Here is a 19,855-nt window from a genome sequence, read left to right as displayed (position 1 = left end):
CAAATGACTCAGGTTACTACTAATCAACTACTTTAGAGGTGCGAGTGACCATTAAGCACGATCCATGACAAATATTGCTACATAAGATCTAATCAAGAAGCTAATAACTAATCAAAATTACCCATATCGACAGATGCTAAGCTAAATTAACTTAAATGAAACCATAATGATCACATAATAATCGTTAACTAACCTGCAGACACTTAAGAATTTTCATACGAAATTACACAAACTTCTAATACTAAACTCACTAATATGCCAAACTAACAATTAATCCAACCTTAACAATCGTCGACACACATAAACATACTAAGACACTATGAATTCAACGAAGGAAGCTTTTTTTTACCTTCTTCGAGTGCAGCGAAGTGGGTACGGGGGTTTCAGATTTACCTCGACGACTACCAAACGGAGCTCGAAAGGCTCGGATTCACAGCAACGAACAAACGAATAAACGGATAAACAATTGTGTTAATATTTTTTTGACTCGATATTTCGAATTGTCACAACCACTGCAAACTTGTTATTTTTAGGGGGGATTTTGGACGACTCGGAGAGCTCTATTTTCAGGGGGTGTCAGGCCATGGAGGAACTCTTTTTTTATTAGAAATTTCACGGCTAAACAGGCTCTTGTTCAAAGAATTTTATGAGGTTCCAGAGACTTCGTATTTTCGGGGGAAGGGGGGAGGTTTTTCCGTCCTCCTTTAATGACTCGAGAAAGGACCATTTATAGGGTGGGTTTAGGGTTTGTGACGAAGAAAGAGAGAGAGAGGAGCGGGGGGACACGGTCGAAGTGGGGAACAGGAAGGCGTGGGGGTGGCAGAAGCGTGGGGGGACAGAAGAAGGTGGAGGACAGAGGCGTGGCGTGGGAAGGTGGATGAGAAGAGAGGGAGAGAAGGAGAGAGAAGGAAGCGGGGAGGGGAAGCGGCGGAGGGATGGGAAAAAATGAGGGAAACCCTAGTTCCCTTGTTAAATGGGAAATGGGCCGTCCGGGTCGGGTAATAATTTGGGTTGGACTGGTCCGTTTTGAAATATTGGGCTGGTATTTGAATGTGGATTGGGCATTAAAATGGGTTGGGCTGAATTAAAATGGGTTGGTAAATTAAAATGTGGACTGATTTTGTGAATTGGTCTGAAATTAATATGAGTTGATTGGGCTACTACATTTAAATAAAAGACCTATTTAAATAACTTGTGTTAAAATATTACTTAATATAAAATATGCAATTATTAGTGCTCAGATAAAAAATGGCGTTGTAATAGCCGTGTAATAATATTTCGAAAATCCACAGTAAATAAACACTATTATTTAATTATGCAAAGATAAATGTGATGCGTGTGCTTAAGCTGGTAAAATGCCGAAAATGATAATAATAATAATAATAATAATAATCAGTGCGGTAATAGAATAGTGAAACGCCGGTATTGATAAGAGGCTAGTAATTATAGTAAGATATAATATATATATTTTTTAATTTTCCAAAAATATTAGAAGCGTAAATAGGTATTTCGGAGGAGAGGCGGGACAAAATTGGGTGTCAACAATTACGGCACATTTGATGTCTTTTTACTAGAAGGTTTACTTGTTTTTAAGTGTTTTTATGTCGTTTCTTATGTTATTTTGATGTTTTGTAGGGTTGGTTGACTAAGGAACGAAAATTGAAGAAAATTGCTGAAAAACAGACAACTTTGGAGCTAAAGGACGGTTCGTAACTCGTGTTACGGACCGTAACGTGATCCGGAACATGAGATTAAAGCGCCGAAGGATTGTCAACGTTACGGCTCAGAAGGACGGTCCGTAACTCGTGTTACGGACCGTAACCTGAGAGGAAATTCCAGTAAAATGCTCAAGGATTGTCAACGTTACGACTCAGAAGGACGGTCTGTAACGCATCGTTACGGGGCGTAATGCATGTCAAGATGATATCCACTGAAGACTTAAGGCTGATATCCACTGGGATATACGGACTGTAACTTGTGTTACGGTCCATCGAAGGAAGCAGTAACGGTTGACCTAATATCAAGCTATCAAAGGACGGACCGTAACACGTGTTACCGTCCGTAACGATGCCGCAAAGGGTGTTTTTGTCCAGAACTGTGGCGCGTTTTTGGGTCCTATAAATAGTTTCTTCTAGGTTTTTCAGCCATGATTCACTCGTTGTAGAGCATTAACTCTTAGCATTTGATATTTGTGAAGTTGTTGGAGCATTTAAGGCCTCAACTTCATCCTTAGTTCACATTTATTACCATTGTAAGTACATTATGTCTTCTTTTAAGCTTTCCTTGTTAAACAAAAGTATGAGTAGGTACTTTTAATTCTAAGGTTGTGGACCCTATGATGGGTATTATGTGAATGGGTTTCTATTATTGATATATGCATAATGGTTGTTGGTGTTTATTCAATATTTGTATTTTAGTGTTGGGTAATGATTGCAAGCATTAGCCTAAGCCATTATTCTAACTTTTCTTGGGAAAGTGGGTTAGAATTGATAAGATTGAATAACAATAACTCGGGGCGTTAACCCTCGTTTAATAGACTAACTTAGGGATAAGAACAAGTCTAATTGGCATTATTTATCGTTTGTCGATATCAACTCTTTTATATTTGGGAAAATCATAAAGAGGAAATACGGCCTAACTGTTAGGAAACGTTAGGAAGTCTTTAAGAGATCAAGTGCAAATCCTTAGAATAACCATTAGAAGTATATCACATTAAAACCTGAAGTATAATGTCTAATCAAAACGGGGAACACAACCTTAGCCTCTCTCTCGCGTTAATTACAATTCAAGTCACACTGATAAGTTTTATTACAAAACAATTATTCCAAACTATTCGGAATAGAATTAAAGCCTTTGAAGACCAGTATCACATACAATTAGTAACCTGTTCTCTCCATATTCGCTGTGGGATTCGACCCCAACCTTGATTGGGTTACTATATTTGACAATGTCCGCTTTACACCACTAATAGGTGTAATTTGAGCGTATCAATGACATAGTACTGACTGATGAGACTCGCGTCGGAATTAACACTAGGTTGGAGGTTTGGAGACAAGCACTAGAGTCTAAAATGTTTGTGTTGAGCAGGACCAAAATAGAATATTTGGAGTGCAAGTTCAGTGATGCATCGTATGAGGCAGGCACGTTAGTGAGGCTTGATTCACGGGCCATTTGTAAAAGAGAAAGTTTCAAGTACCTTGGGTCTGTAATCTAAAGAAATAGAGCGATCGACGATGATATCACATATCGTGTTGGTGTGGGTTGGATGAAATGGAGGCTCGCCTCCGGAGTCTTGTGTGATAAAAAGGTACCACAAAAACTTAAAGTTAAGCTTTACAGAGTGATGGTTAGATCGACCTTGTTGTATGAGGTGAAGAGTTGGCCACTCAAGAACTCTCATGTTTAGAAGATGCAAGTTGTGGAACTGAGGATGCTGAGGTGGATGTGTGGACATACTATGAGGGATAGGATTAGAAATGAGCATATTCGGGACAAAGTAGGAGTGGCCTCTGTGGTGGACAAGATGCGGGAAACGAGACTGAGGTGGTTTGAACATGTGAAAATGAGAAGCGTAGCTACACTAGTGAGGAGTTACGAGAGGTTGGATATGGTGGGTATGAGGAGAGGTAGGGGCAGGCCGAAAAAGTAATTAGACAGGACATGGCGCAATTTCAGCTTACCGAGGAGATGATCTTAGATAGGTGGTATAGAGATTGCAGATTAGGGTAGAAAGTTAGTAGGTAGTTAAGCGTTGTATTGCTTTTATGAGGGATAGGCGTAGTGGTAGTCTAGCGCACCATGTCTGTCGTAGTATTAGCCGTACTCCGATAGTTTGTTGCCATTTGATATTTGTTTATTTTATTTTTGCTATCACATTATTTCGTTGTGTTATCGTTCTTTTTCTGTATGTTTTGTAATGCTTTCCTTGTTAATTGCCAAGTTTTCTTCACTGTCATATTTTCTTTTTTCATAACTGTTTTGATTTGCTGCACTTGAGCTGAGTATTTCTCGGAAACAACCTCTCTACTCACGAGGTAAAAGTAAGGTCTGCTACACTCTATCCTCTCCGAACCCTATTTATGAGATCACAACGGGTATGTTGTTATTGTTGTACTAGTTTCAAAATATTAATAGAACCCCTATAATAATAATAGTAGTAATATATAAAGATAATCTCAGAGATTTCTTCTTGGATTTACCTTCAAAACTCTACATTCTCTCGTGATTTACAATTTATTCTTAGGTCCCTTATTTTTATCTATTTGTAATAATTATTTCAACCTATTTATTACTAATATAAAAAATTATAATAAGAATTTTTTTCTTTATCAATAGTTACAGCCTATCAGTAGTTTCCAAGTAATATCAAAGAGTGCAATGAAATACTAAAATTTCGAAATTAAGTTTTGGATTTTCAGAATGAATCCTATTTGATAAAGGTCAAGTATTAATCAAGATGATTAAAATATTCTCAGATGGGGGTATGTCATGTTTGATTCTGCCTTTCCCTTTTTCTTCCCCCAACCAATGTAATAGATAGAGTAGCAGAAAGGAAAACCCTTTAAAATAAGTTTGTAGCTTGGAGTGGTGTCGGCAAAAATTTGGACAAGACACGTCCCCTTTCAGCCAGGCACACATATAGCAGTAAGTAGCCGCATTTCTCTCCGTAATAATTTTAGTAATTTCATACAAATAACTAATTTCACCGGAAGGAGCTAATAGTACTTAATAGCGTTTCGCTAGTTGTAAGGATTGTTTATGTAGCTGCAGCGGTAAAATTGTGGTCATTGGTGGGCTTTTGTGTTATGTGGTTCGTACATAATCTGGAGATTGGATTTAAGTAACTCAATTGGCACAGATATTAAGTTACTGTTAGGAATTTGTTGAAATGGGCTCGCAGATTTAGGGATTAAAGTTTCAGTTTCAGAACCCCTTGATCAAGTTTACTGTAAAGGAAAGGAAATAAGTTTTTTCCCTTTTCTTTTTGCAAATACTGATCATAAAACGAGTTAACGGGGGTTCTTTTGGTACGGTTTATAAGCATAGTACGGAATAGGGTGTATTAGAAATGCTGGGATTGTGTTGACATTATTTTTATTCGACTGATTGGTTTGTCGTATTGAATGAATAGGGTGTATTAGAATAGGAATAGTACTAAATAGGGTGTATTAGAATAGGAATAATACTGAACTCCCTCTGTCCCAATTTATGTGATACACTTTCCTTTTTAGTCTGTCCCAAAATAATGATACATTTCTATATTTAGAAATAATTTAAATTAAAACTTCCTCTTTTATCCTTAATGAAATGATTTACAACCACACAAATATCTATGGCTTGTTTTAGACCACAAATTTCAAGTCTTCATTTCTTTCTTAAACTCCGTGCCTAGTCAAACTAAATCACATAAATTGGGACGGAGGGAGTATTAGTTATACATAGCTGGGGTGTATAATTAATACAGCTATTAGTTATACATAGGTTGAAAAACACTACCAAACAAGAGATTAATAATATCAAAGCTGATACATGTATTATTTTCTCTGATACATCCCACCAAATGACCCCTTTAAAGTTGTGCTATTGTAGGTAGCTGAGTATAGTGTCTCATATTTGTTTCACAAACTTATTCTGCTCTATGTTCTTTCCCCATGGCAGTGGATGAAAATAGTAATGCAATAGATGATGGGGAGATGGTAGAGAGTTCAAGTGGAAAGGAGTTGGCCACAAATGGTGTTGGAGCTGAAGGGCGGTTGAATGTGGAACCTTGTGTGGGTAAGGAATTTGAATCAGAACCCCTTAACCAAATTTACAGAAACAGAAAAAAGAAGTGTTTTCCCCTTTTCTTCCTTGTGCCGCTTTCTTTACTATGTTGCAAATGCAGATCAATAAATGAGTTAATTTTTATTAAAGTTGTGATATTGTAGGTAGCTACGGAGTACGGATATCATCTCATATTTGTTTCACAAACTTATTCTGTTCTCTGTATTTTGCCCTGGTGTCATGGCAGTGGATGAAATCAATAATGCAACAGATGATGTGGGGATGGTAGAGAGTTCAAGTAGAAAGGAGTTCACCACAAATGGTGTTGAAGCTGAAGGGCGTTCGAATATGGAACCTTATGTGGGTATGGAATTTGAATCAGAAGAAGCTGCTAAAGCATACTATAGCACATATGCAACGCATATCGGGTTTATCATGCGAGTAGATGCATTTCGACGATCTATGCGTAATGGAGAGTTGGTGTGGCGTCGGCTTGTGTGTAATAAAGAGGGTTTCAGTAAAACTAGACAAAGTCAGAATGGAAATAGGAAGTGCAGAGCAATTAGGGAAGGATGTAAGGCGATGATAATTGTGAAGAAAGAACAATCTGGAAAATGGGTTGTTGCTAAATTAGTGAAGGAACACAATCATCCACTGGTTGTCAAACCTGTTAATACCTGTAAAGGTGCAATCTTTTGTCAAACACCGGTAAGTACTTCAAACTAATTGATGAAATTTGAAATCAGATTGCTGACATATATAAAGAAATTTCTCTCTTCACAGCTATTTCTCAAGTTTACTAGACTGTGTGTTGTATCAAATGCATTTCTCTTTATTGTCACCATTCCTTCATTTTTTCTTACATTTATAAGAGCAGAAGCCGACAGTTTGCTCTACTGGTTGAGGTTGACAACTTCTATTTTCTTGTTTGCTTTGTTGCTAAAACGATAATAACCCCCTCCAAGTCTTTCGTCTTTGAGTTCTTAGCTGATGCCGCTAATGGTCCTCATCTACAAATATTAGTTCAACTTCACTGCAATTTAGGGATGCCTGGTAGTGTGGCATGACCTTCTACATGGAAATAAGCTCGTTCTTGAAATGCATCCATTGTTAGCCTTTCCTTACTAGATATTCATATTTGCACCAATTTAGTAAAGCTATTCAAAGAACGATTTGTGGGATTTTCTTTGTCAATAAATATTTCTAGCTTTAGGAATTTAAAGAAACTTCTAGTCCAAAATGTATGTCCTGCTAGTGGCTTCCTTGTAATGGAGCATGAAGTGCTTGTCAGTGAAGGAGATATTGCTCAATTGCAATGACATTGTGGAGTCTTTTCTCTTATCATAGGAAAAGACTAAACTACAGGAGAACCAGAAATTCGTTATTGTTTAGACTTTAGAGTCAAACAGAATAGATGTCTGTTACTGGGCATGTGATCTAAGGCTTCTGAATCAAGAACCAGAGGCAAGAGATGAAGAATGTATGAGACTCAATTCTTAGGATCGATTGACTGTTTAGACTGGGGAATCTGCATTGATCTTGAGGTGGCAAACACAAACTTCACGAATTTTGTCAGAAAATTTTTAGGTGAACATGAACTTCGATATTTCTTCCTTTGGCTATGGATTCATGGCTCAAAAGGTCAGATCACATTTCTCTCCATACTTCTAGAGATTCACAAAAAATTAGGAAACTTTCTTCAAATCTATTGTACAAGGAGTCCTATTATGTTGTGTTAATCACCGGGGCCAAATATGCCCCTCGTTATACTTTGGGTCTAATTATACCCCTCCTCCGTTAAGTTTGTCCAAGGTGGACATCCAATCCTACGTGACACTAACATTTGATGACGTGGCATGCCACCTCACCACCCCTAACCCATTTTACCCCTCCCCTCTATTTGTTCTTCCACCGTTAAAATTTTCTTCCCCTCCACCACCATTGCCACCATTACCACCACTAAAATTTTCTCTACTCGCATATGGTGGACTAGAACTCCTGCCCGCAAACTGGATAAAAGTTTTAACGTATTTGACTAACGTGCCCATCTGATTTGTTAAAATGCAGGTCGAATATGGATGAATTTTTTTTTTTACAACATTCAGTAGTGATGACAATTGTCATTCCAACTAACTAGTTCACTTTTTATTTTGATGGAGGCTAGTTGGGATATATCGAAATTATGTAATTCTCTCTGAAATTAAGTACGCTCCCTTCTTCTAAAAATTTAAATCCTATTTCATTTTTTGGCGATCATTTGAAAAAGCTGTTGATCCTATATATCAGGCATAAATTAGACTTTGAATTAAACTGGAGTATATATCTGCTAGTAGTACTTGGTAGCTTTAGGAAATAGGACAATTGGAAAGGAAAAAAAGAAGAAGTAATCTCCATTTGAAACAACAAATTGGAATCCACAGTTGTTTTGTTGTTGTTGCTTTGAAGTTTGAAGCAATGGTGGCAATTGTTGTGGAGGGGAAGGAAATTTTAGTGGTGAAAGAATAAATAGAGGGGAGAGGTAAAATAGGTTAGGATGGTGAGGTGGCATGCCACGTCATCAAATGTTAGTGCCAAATAGGATTGGATGTCCATTTTGGACAAACTTAACGGAGGAGGGGTATATTTGAACTGATAGTATAATGGCAGGGGTATATTTAGACCCAAAGTATAACGAGGGGTATATTTGGCCCTTTTCCAGTAGTGCAGGGGTATATTTGGCCCTTTTCCGTATTTCAAATAGTCTTACTATTCTTGTCTGTTTTTGGTGACTTAGAGCGGCTTTGCATCTCTTTAGTGTCTATCTTTGTTCTCTTTCCTCGTTCCACCCAATTCTGATTATAAGTCCTCAAGACGAGCACAACAGTGAAGATCCCCTGTCGAAGTTGTTTGTACATCAGGCTTGAAGTCTCTGCTCCAATGATCTGTCTGTCCCACACACCATCAACTGTCAGCTGACAGTTCAAGTCAAAATTCTGCATTTGTCTATCATTGATTTACATATGCTGAAGGGGAGCCTTGGAACAACAGTAGAGTTGTCTCCATGTGACCTATAGGTCACAGGTTCGACCCATGGAAGCAGCCACTAATGCTTGCATTAGGGTAGGCTGTCTACATCACACCCCTTGAGGTGCTGCCCTTCCCGGACCCTGCTAACGCAGGATGTTTGTGCACCGGGCTGCCCTTTTTTGATTTAGATATGCTACCTATCAACTTAGCAATATATGGTAGTCGAAAAGTCAAAGTCAACAATCAATTTTTGTCCAGTCAGTAGTTCTCATCAACTCACTCGTCAAGTCAGCATTCCAACTTTGCCAAACCAGCGTCATATATCATTAGTCTTCGTTAGCGATCTAGTCAAGCTGGCAGGACGCATGTTTTTAAGTTTAGTTATTCCTCATAGATTCACGGTCAATATCTTGCAGCGCCAAATTTCATTATGTTTCACGGCAGTGCCGTGTTTGTTTTATTTATTATAATGATATCATTAAAATGACTTTCAAAACTTTCACTTTACATAGCTCAAATCTCTATAACAAGTCCTGTACTGTATAATATGAGTTATCTGTCTCCTTTCTCAGCTCAAAACATAAAAATAGGTACTGTCGTTGAACAGATGCAGTAAGCTGATGTGCAAGTTTCATCTTCGATGGTGGAACCCCATTGTCGGATGTGCACCATTATCGCTGAACACGACCACCACTTATTCGAGCATAGGGTATCCCTCTTCAGCTTTGGTCACAGAAGATTTTCATTGAAATTGGGAATCTTTGTAGTGGATGGGTCTCCACCGAGGAAGAAACAGAGCTGAAAAACCATCTAAAGTGGGCAAGAATTCAAGTTTCCGGTGATGGTCGGAATTGCCTCAATGAGGTGACAATAGAAAGAGAAGGGGTCAAGTTCTACATCTCTATTTGGGCTGAAAAGAAGGTTCGTTTTGAAACAGTGGCGCCGGAGATGGTGAACCTTATTGAAGAAACTGCTGGACTTGAGAATTCTTCAGACCTTAGGGTAAAAGCTTTACATGATGAAGAAAAAGGACAGGGGAGCAGGTCTTTATCAGATGAAGTACCTAAAGAGCACGTGGGATGCTCAGAGACAGCTGTTCAAAATTTTAATTTTAATTGGGATTTAAAGGCACGTGCAAAGGAGATGGAGGTTATTAAGGGTTTAATTTGACTATTGGGCCATGACAATAGGCCTAATGTGATTAAAAAATGGTCTGGAATAGATAGAGCAGCCCAAGTCATTTTTAATGACTTAACTGCTACATGTATAGAAGGTTTTTTTGATCCTATGGCAGTAGAACCGCAAAAGCTCAATATACAGGAGGTTTTTCCAGTGACGATGACAGAGACGAGGGACTTGACACATGCAGGAATCAATAATTATTGGGAAAGAGCATCACAGTCGAAGGCGAAAAATGCAAAATAACATGTCTACATCCTTGACTGAAGAGAATTCAGCAGAAGGGGCACAAAATTCTGAGGAGCAGCACATCACGGTGATTGATCAAGATGTAGTAGGAATTGAAGAATGGGTGGGGGAAGATGCAGAACCAATCCAACATGATCAGAGTTTAATTCTTCAAAAAGAGAGGGTTACATCAACATAGGTGCGACAAAACATGACTAAAAATGGGAAATTTTTTAGGGGCCGACTTCCAGGGGCATGAGGAGGAAGCACTGGAATTACTAATGCAAATAGATAGTTGCAGACAAGCAAGGCTAATGGAGACAGAGACATCTATCAAGAGACTTAGATACAAAGGGATACAAGAACTCAAGGTGCTCACCTCTTTTGATGTCAAGTTCAGAAGTGATGGGAAGAGAGTCAGGGGAAAAGATGGAAATCTTTTAAAATGAATATCAAACTCGTATCATGGAACGTAAGGGGATTAAACAACAGGGATAAAAGAAGAATTGTGAAGAGTCTTATGTACAATTGGAATGCTGATATCATATGTCTTCAGGAGGCTAAATTGGAGGGGGATGTATAAGAGATTATCAAAGAATTATAGGGAGGGTGATGGGCGAAATTTGCATGTTTACAAGCCAGTGGCACTAGAGGGGGAATTCTGATGTTGTGGGATAGTAGAGCTTGGAGAGGGGATATTTTGGAAATTGGATCATATACTCTAACCTGCAAGTTTGTGGCACTTCTTCAAGATTTTGAGCGCCACATAACTGGAGTATATGCTCCAAATTGCAGATTTGAGAGGGAGCATGTATGGGAGGAAGTAGGAGCTGTTGGGGGTATGTTTGATGTTCCATGGGCTGTCTGTGGTGACTTCAATGTCACAAGATTTCCATCTGAGAAAAGGAATTGCAGAAGAAGAACCCTGCAATGGAGGAATTCTCAGATCTTATAGAAGACATGGAACTTTTGGATCTTCAACTAGAAGGAGGATGTTTTACTTTGCTAAAGGGAGATAATAGTAGAATTGCTTCTAGAATTGACAGGATTCTAATCTCTCAAGAGTGGGATGATAGGTTTAGGAATATTAAGCAGTCTGTATTGCAGAGACTGGAGTCTGATCATTTCCCTATCTCACTACAATGCGGAATCTGGGAACATAACAGGTCATATTTTAAATTTGAACTTGGTGGCTGAATACAGAAGGATTTGTGGAAAGAATCAGATACGGGTGGAATTCTTTTATTTTCACAGGCAAACCTGACTATATTTTAGCTTGCAAAGTCAAAGCATTAAAAGTCAAGCTAAAAGAATGGAGTAAAACTTGTCAAGGAAATCTGGGAATGCAAAAGGCTCAACTTTTGAGTCAGTTGGCTACCTTTGATGCAATATAGGAGAATAGAGTGTTATCAGAAGAGGAATCAGTTTTGACAGCTTCTCTTTTGATGGAACATGATGAACACATTAAAAATGAAGAAATCTCATGGATACAACGATCTAGGGCTTTATGGCTCAAAGAGGGGGACAAGAATACCAGTTTCTTCCACAAAGTGGCCAATGCACATAAGAGAAGTAACAATATTGACCAGGTTGTGATCCAAGATGAAGTTGTGAGAGGTCCAGTAAGAATCAAGGGGGAATTTGTTGATTTCTATCGGAAACTATACTCTGAGACTTATGAATGGAGGCCATCATTTAATTTGATCAATTGTCCTGTCATCACAGGAGAGGAAAATGCTACTTTGCAAGGTGAATTTAGTGAAGAGGTGTTGTCATGTCTAAAGATGTGTGCCATGGACAAAGCCCCTGGCCCAGATGGCTACACAATGGGCTTCCTCATCAAATGTTGGGATGTTTTGAAGCATGATATCATGGAAACTTTCAAAAACTTTCACACTCATGGAGTTTTTGAGAAAAGCTATAATGCAACCTATATAGCCTTTGTTAGACAATATACTTAGGACTCTAGGACTCCTAAACTATCGTATACTATATGTCTAAGAGTAAGATTAGAAAGGGATTATAATTGTATCTGTAGTGTGCATTAGAATAACATTATGAGTAGGACTCTTAGCTATTCCTACAATGTATATATTCACACCATAGTGAACGTACAGAAGACAAGAAACAGAGAACAATAACTCTGGTTTATCCTTTGTAAACTTTCTTCATGGTATCATAGCCAATCTGTTCAAATTAATAATCGATTCTGAAGTTCATGCTCACCACCATGACGTCAAACTCTAACACCGGACTCAATCTTTTGCCTTCCTCCCTTCACCAACTTGTGGCTATTTGTCCCATCAAACTGAAACCTACCAATTACCTAGTTTGGAGAACACAAATTCTCCAACTAATGCAAACACTGAAAGTCACGACTATTATCAAAGATGAGGCTCCAGCCGATACAATTGAAGGAGAGAAAGACGAGGCTATTCCTAACCCGAAGTTCACTGAATGGGAAGAACGTGATGTTCTTGTTAGGAGTTGGCTATCAGGAACTATGTCAGAAGAGTCAATGTTCCTTATCATAGGTTGTTCGACGGCTAAGCAGATGTGGTCCTGTCTTGAGGATACATACCTACAAGCAAGCAAAGACAAGGAATTCCAGTTGAAGCAACAACTTCAAACTATAAAATTGGGCTCCAAGTCAATAGATGAATATATCAAGGAATTCAAAGGAATTTGTGATAGTCTTATGGCTATACACAAACCATTGGATGAAGATGACAAGGTCATCAATTTTGCTAGAGGTCTTGGAAGCAAGTACAAAACTCTCCGTACTGTGATGTTAGGGAAACCACCATACCCTACATTCACACAATTTGTGAACTCTCTTAGAGGGGTCGACATGAGAGAAGATACTGATGAGCAAGTTGAACAAATTCACCTTGACTCTAGCATGGCTTTTGTGGCACAAAAGACTCAAAGTAGGGGTCGTGGTTACTATAATAGAGGACGACAACAACAGCGAGGAAGAGGGTTTGGACGAAACAACTCTCAGAGGCAACTTGAAGGTCTAACCAACCCGATTAACCAACCAAAGGAGAGCACACGGTCTAACCCTTGCCAAATATGTGGAAGGAATAACCACACAGCTTTGACTTGCTTCTACAGATGGGACTATTCGTACCAAACACAACAAGAGGTTCCAAAGGCCTTAGCAGCAATGTCCTTTAATGACCAAAGTGACAACAGCCTCTACCTGGATTCAAGAGCTACTAATCATATGGTGCAATCAGCAGGTATTCTTGAAAATCCATCTCCTTTTAAAGGAACTGATTCTGTTATGATAGGAAACGGTGATAAACTTCCCATCACACACATAGGAGATAGGCATATTGGAAAGAACTTGGAATTAAAAGGTGTCTTTGTCGTGCCTGATCTTAAGAAAAATCTTGTCTCTGTGAGTAAACTTGTTGACGATAATGAATGTTCTTTGAAGTTTACTGACATGGGTTTTATTGTTAAGGACAAGAAAACAAGGGCCATCTTGGCCAAAGGAAATAGAAGAGATAAGTTGTATACTTTGGAAGGGAACCCCCATGAAGCATTAGCAGTTTCGAAGGCAGACAAGAATTCAGACACAATTTGGCATCAACGTCTAGGACACCCACACTCGAGGACTCTTAATTATTTGCACAAGAATAAGTTTATTGATGTTAGTTCTTGGAATAAAAGTATCTCAGTGTGTACTAGTTGTCAAATGGGAAAAAGTTGTAAGTTACCTTTCCAAGTATCAAATAAAAGAGAAGTTATTCCTTTGGCAAAAATACATAGTGATTTATGGGGGCCAGCCCCAATTATATCTTCACAAGGAATAAAATATTATGTGATTTTCGTTGATGATTGCACCCGATTTACATGGATTTATCCGTTAAAGAAGAAATCTGATTTTTTCCCTAATTTTGTGAACTTTCACAAATTAGTAGAAACTCAATTTTCCCAGAAACTAAAAGTGTTTCAAAGTGATGGTGGAGGAGAGTTTAATAGCTTGGAGTTTATCACCTATCTAAATCGGAATGGTATTCGAAGACAAGTCTCTTGTCCTCATACACCTGAACAAAACGGAGTAGCAGAGAGAAAACATAGACATGTTGTTGAGACTGGTCTTACACTACTTTTCAATGCTAATTTACCTATGTTCCTTTGGGTTGAAGCTTTTATTACTGCCGTTTTCTTGATCAATCGAATGCCTACTTCGAATTTGCATATGACATCTCCTTTCGCTAAGCTATATGGACAAGAACCCAACTACAACACTATGAAAGTTTTTGGGTGTAGATGTTTTCCCTATTTGAAAGGCTACAATAGGGATAAATTTCAGCCCAAGACATTTCCATGTATTTTTATTGGCTATAGCCTTCTTCACAAAGGATACAAATGTTACCACCCTCAATCTAGAAAGGTGTACATTTCGAGACATGTTGTTTTTGATGAACACAACTTACCATATGTCTCTTCTAGTTCTACTTTGAATGCAGAATCGAACTCTTACAATCTCACTACGTATGAGGAGTTTTTGGCACAACATACACGAGAAGCGGAAGCTGCTAATACACCTGATGAACGATCAGTGCCTTTACCGTATCTAGATGACTTGCCTACTGCCTCTCTTGATCATATTCAAGATGACATGCCTACTGCCTCTCTTGATAATATTCAACCAAACCGGCATATTGATCCGATACAATCAAACCATCCCATTGCTCATGAGAAACCAACTGCCAAGACAAAAAGAATGTATCACCACAATGTATCATACAAAGCTCCTTGCCTGAACCGAGCTTCACAAATACTCTAACTACACCGAGCACCTCTTCTACAGTTGCTGGTTTAGTTTCTCCATCCATCAACCCGTCATCCTTCGAGGGCATCAATCTCTTTGTCGATCTTCCACCCATCCAATCTGATGATTCCCTCAACACTCATCACATATTAACCCGAACCAAGACTCGATCCATCGACCAACCCACCTTTCATTCCCTTCATCTTGCTGTTCATCACAACGCTGAACCTCGGAATATTAAGGAAGCACTTGCTAAACCTCATTGGGTCGCTGCGATGCATGACGAGTTACAAGCTCTGAATTCGAACAAAACATGGAGGTTAGTCCCTCGTCAATCATACATGAATATTGTTGGTTCCCGTTGGGTCTTTAAGACCAAGTTGAAAGCTGATGGAACTGTTGATCGCTTCAAAGCTCGTCTAGTGGGGAAAGGGTTCAATCAAATTGAAGGAGTCGATTTTGACGACACATTCAGTCCTGTTGTCAAAGCAACAACTATACGCATTGTACTCTCTGTTGCCACGACTCGCCACTGGCAGATTAAACAATTGGATGTAAAGAATGCATTTCTTCATAGTGACTTGAAGGAAACTGTGTTCATGGAGCAACCTCCTGGATTCTCGGATCCGATGTTTCCCAACCATGTTTGTCTTCTTTAGAAAGCTCTATACAGCTTAAAGCAAGCCTCTAAAGCTTGGTTCCATAAGTTCAGCACTTATCTAATGCATCTTGGTTTTTTCTGTAGCACAGCCGACCCTTCGTTATTTGTTTGACACTCCTCTAAAGGCTCCATTTTGCTACTGCTTTACGTGGATGATATTATACTTACTGGAAGCAATCCACAACTGCTCTATGATCTCATTCACAAGCTGAAGTCGACCTTTGCCATGAAAGATCTCGGAAATCTTCACTACTTCTTAGGTGTCGAGGTTACACAAGACAAAGATGGATTAGTTCTCAATCAGCAAAAATATGCTCGTGAGGTTCTGGACCGAACCAACATGCTCAGTTCGCGTGTTGTTCCTACACCGCTCCCTCAAAAGCATGGCCTGCATGACGTTCCAGCCTCTTCCACATCAGTTGATCCCTCCGAATATCGAAGTGTTGTTGGAGCTCTCCAGTACTTGACACTCACACGTCCTGAAATAGCACATGCTGTCAATCTTCTTTGCCAATTTATGCAGCATCCTATGGAACACCATTGGCTTGTTGTTAAAAGGATTTTACGCTGTATTGCTGGTACTATGTCATTTGGACTTCGCATCACCGCCAGGTCTTCTCTTCGCCTTGTCGGCTTCTCCGATGCTGACTGGGGAGGCTGCCCCATCACTCGTCGATCCACTACAGGTGTTTGTGTCTTTCTCGGATCAAATTGCATTTCTTGGTCGTCAAAGAAGCAACATACAGTTGCAAAGTCGAGTGCCGAAGCAGAATACCGAGCCTTAGCTTCTTTGGCAGCTGAAATCACTTGGGTTACATACATTTTGAGAGATACTGCTGTTCCTCTACACTCTCCGCCCGTCCTCTTTACTGACAATATTAGTGCACTTCATCTCACATCTAATCCCGTCCTCCATGCTCGTACCAAACATGTTGAACTCGACTATCACTTTGTGCGCGAGAAGGTAGTTCAGGGTGCCATGCTCACCAAGTTTGTTTCGTCGCTCCACCAAGTTGCTGACATCTTCACCAAGGCTCTCGTCAAGTCCCAGTTTCGGTTCCTGCGGTCCAAGCTTGGAGGTGGGGAGCTTGGAGTTGTGGAGCTCCCCACCTCCAAGCTTGAGGGGGGATGTTAGACAATATACTTAGGACTCTAGGACTCCTAAACTATCGTATACTATATGTGTAAGAGTAAGGATTAGAAAGGGATTATGCATTAGAATAACATTATGAGTAGGACTCTTAGCTATTCCTACAATGTATATATTCACCCCATAGTGAACGTACAAAAGACAAGAAACAGAGAACAATAACTCTGGTTTATCCTTTGTAAACTTTCTTCAGCCTTGATACCAAAAAAGAATGGAGCCAAGGAGTTGGAAGACTTTAGACCCATTAGCCTTATAGGCCGTGTCTACAAGTTGATCTCAAAGGTGTTAACAGAGAGGTTGAAAAGCGTAATAAGCAAGCTGGTGGTGGATGTCCAACAGATGGCTTTCATTAAAGCGAGACAAATAATGGATGCTATTTTAATTGCTAATGAAGCTGTGGATTCTAGAATCAAACAAGGAAAGCCAGGAATTCTTTGCAAATTAGACATTGAAAAAGCATATGATCATGTCAATTGGGGTTTTCTATTGAAGATACTGTCATGTATGGGCTTTGGAGAAAAATGGAAAAAGTGGATAAGATTTTGCATCTCAACTGTCAAGTTTTCCATCCTAATCAATGGCTCACCTGAAGGTTTTTTCTCAGCTCAAAGAGGATTGAGACAGGGTAATCCTTTGTCTCCTTTCCTGTTCATTCTAGTCATGGAGGGCCTGAACAATATGATTAACGTGGCAAGAAACAATGAATGGATCAGAGGTTTTGAGGTGGCCACAAATTCAAATTCAGTTGCCAACATGGAAGTCACAAATCTCCAATATGCAGATGATACCTTAATTTTTTGTGATGCTGATGAAGATCATCTAAAGATATTGAGATTAATCCTGGTGCTATTTGAAGGAGTTTCTGGCTTACACATTAATTGGAGAAAGAGTCACATGTATCCAATCAATGTAGTGTCTAATATGGAGGAGTTGACTGGGATTTTAGGTGGAGAAGTTGGATCATTGCCGACCACTTATTTGGGAATGCCCTTAGCTGCTAAATCAAAGTCTCTGAGTATTTGAAATTCTGTGATTGAAAAGTGTGAGAAGAAGTTGACTAGATGGAAATCACTATATATTTCTCTAGGAGGCAAAGTCACTCTCATCAACTCAGTGTTGGATGCACTGCCAACTTACATGATGTCCATATTTCCCATTTCAGTGGAGATCATCCAAAGGCTTGACAAGATTAGGAGGGATTTTTTGTGGCAAGGAAATCAAGACAAAAAGGGATTCCATCTAGTCAAATGGTGTGATGTTATGTTGGGGAAGAAACAAAGTGGATTAGGCATTAGGAATCTCATTTCACACTTTCCAATGACCCCTTACCAAAATATTATATTCTATGTGATTTGGCACCCAAAGGCATACCTAAATATTTATTTTGTAATTTGCCCACATTACATTCGAGTGATTTCGCAACTCTTGAATGTTCGGCTCCTTGTTCATCAGAAAAATCTGACTCTTATCATAATTTTGTGAAGACCTGATATTGCTTCAAAGAGCAATAAGATTGTCTCCAAATATAGTATTTTCCTTCGCTTGAGTATTTTTAACTCACATTTTTGCATTAGTTTCAAATCTCTGAACCAACTAAAAAGACTCCAGGCAAACATCGGACATAATGTAATTGTAGCGACATTACTAAATGTTAATCTCAACTAGTGGCTGTTACCCAGATGTCTCTTTTGCTTCTATTGTATTTTGATCTGCCCTTAGTTTGCGTAGGTTCTAATATTTCCTATAGCTTTTTGAAAATGCTGGAATATAAAATTATCCTACTTAATGCGCTTAAAAAATGCAGAATTCATGGCAAAATTGGTGAACCCTTTTTTGGGCTGCTAGGTTAAAGGCTTGGCTTAATATAATCATGCTTTCTTCCGTATTTAATAGTCTGAAAGTCACATGGCTAGAATAATTTCCTAGTGATTTCTGCATTATGCGTGTACGCTTTTCCACATGTGGCAACTGATTTCTTTTGGGTAATGAATGCATATGTCAACTGGTGCCAGAGGGGGCTTTCTCGTTATGTAAATGGCACATTAGTTGGTTACACATTTAGTTAGCAGAAATAGTAAATAATCAAAAAATTATGTGCAGTCACGGTAGACCAATGGATTCATGAATTGCAGTTAAAATCTTGGAAGTTAGTTATGAAATTCTTCTAAGATTTCCAGTAGTGTTTTGTTGCTTTTCCACTTCCCCTCTGGTCTTACCTATTAGGCAATATCATCTTCTTTAGGAGCATTAGTTTGATTGTTTTCTTGTGTCTGTGCTGTTCTTGATATTCGGTGGACCAATTTCAGGATGATAAAGACGTCAAGATCCGGGAATTAACAGCAGAGCTACAGAAGGAGCGTATAAGATCTGCTGCTTTACAGGAGCAGCTAGATATGGTTTTGAAAGATATGGAGGATCACTCAGAGCAACTGTCAAAGAACATTAATGACATTGTTAAAAGTGTGAAAGAATTAGAATCAAGAAAAAATGTCTCTCCAAATGGCTGATAGCTACTGTAGCCTTTTTTCCTTTCTCTTTGGAAAATAGTAACATAGGCCCGTAAATTATTCGAAAGTCTTAGTTAAACCTTGTGTACTGTTAATCTGAAACAGAATCCTTATACTCCTGCTTTTTTGTTGTAAAATTCCCTGTTTACTATGAGTGAGGTGTCATGTTCAAGGGCATTTTCGCATCCAAGGGTGTAGATTAGCGGCGATGAAATGGGTGAAAACCTTAGAGACAATAGTTTAATCCTAGGAGAGACAAAAACGTATGGTGGTTTCTTCTCACTTGCCTAAGTCTTTTTGGCAAAGTTATTTGGTACTTGTGTTGGTGAGGTGCGAGCAAAAAAAGTTCAGGGGCATTTTGTACTTGCCTGAAGCTAGTAAAGTGGACCGTTCTCATCAGTTGTCTGTTTTTTGTAGCAAGGATGAAGGTACCATTTTGCTTCAAGTCCATGGGATCTTTTTCTTCTCTTCCTTTTTAGCCTTTAATGTTCAGTTAAGGCTAAACGCTAATTATGACTGCCAAAATTTAGTTTATACCGCGCCAAAAGTGGTGAAGGGCAAAAATTAAAGAC

General features: G+C 39.0%; 1 protein-coding gene across 4 annotated transcripts; it reads left to right on the top strand.

The window, feature by feature from the left end:
* Positions 1-4,345: 4,345 nt before the first annotated feature.
* On the top strand, positions 4,346-19,468 carry LOC132631442 (protein FAR1-RELATED SEQUENCE 5-like). Of its 4 annotated transcripts, none has more exons than XM_060347018.1 (4): positions 4,346-4,644; positions 5,659-5,775; positions 6,011-6,471; positions 19,083-19,468. In XM_060347018.1, coding segments are annotated over exons 1-4 (780 nt in total). In that variant the 5' UTR covers positions 4,346-4,643; the 3' UTR covers positions 19,284-19,468. The 4 variants fall into 4 exon arrangements, with proteins under 4 accessions (XP_060203001.1, XP_060202999.1, XP_060203002.1 ...); XM_060347016.1 differs by having other exon boundaries at positions 4,348-4,481; XM_060347019.1 differs by lacking the exon at positions 4,346-4,644 and adding an exon at positions 4,686-4,810.
* The last annotated feature ends 387 nt before the right edge of the window (positions 19,469-19,855 follow it).

This window comes from Lycium barbarum, chromosome 3, assembly GCF_019175385.1.
Source record: "Lycium barbarum isolate Lr01 chromosome 3, ASM1917538v2, whole genome shotgun sequence".
Taxonomy (NCBI): domain Eukaryota; kingdom Viridiplantae; phylum Streptophyta; class Magnoliopsida; order Solanales; family Solanaceae; genus Lycium; species Lycium barbarum.
This window is presented reverse-complemented; position numbering and strand designations above follow the sequence as displayed.

Bases quoted from the DNA above. Each gene is read 5' to 3' on its own strand.
- LOC132631442 (XM_060347016.1), top strand. From the start codon at position 4,457: ATGATTAAAATATTCTCAGATGGGG. The intron at 5,776-6,010 runs GTAAGGAATTTG...GTGTCATGGCAG, and splicing joins GAATGTGGAACCTTGTGTGG to TGGATGAAATCAATAATGCA. The intron at 6,472-19,082 runs GTAAGTACTTCA...GACCAATTTCAG, and splicing joins CAATCTTTTGTCAAACACCG to GATGATAAAGACGTCAAGAT.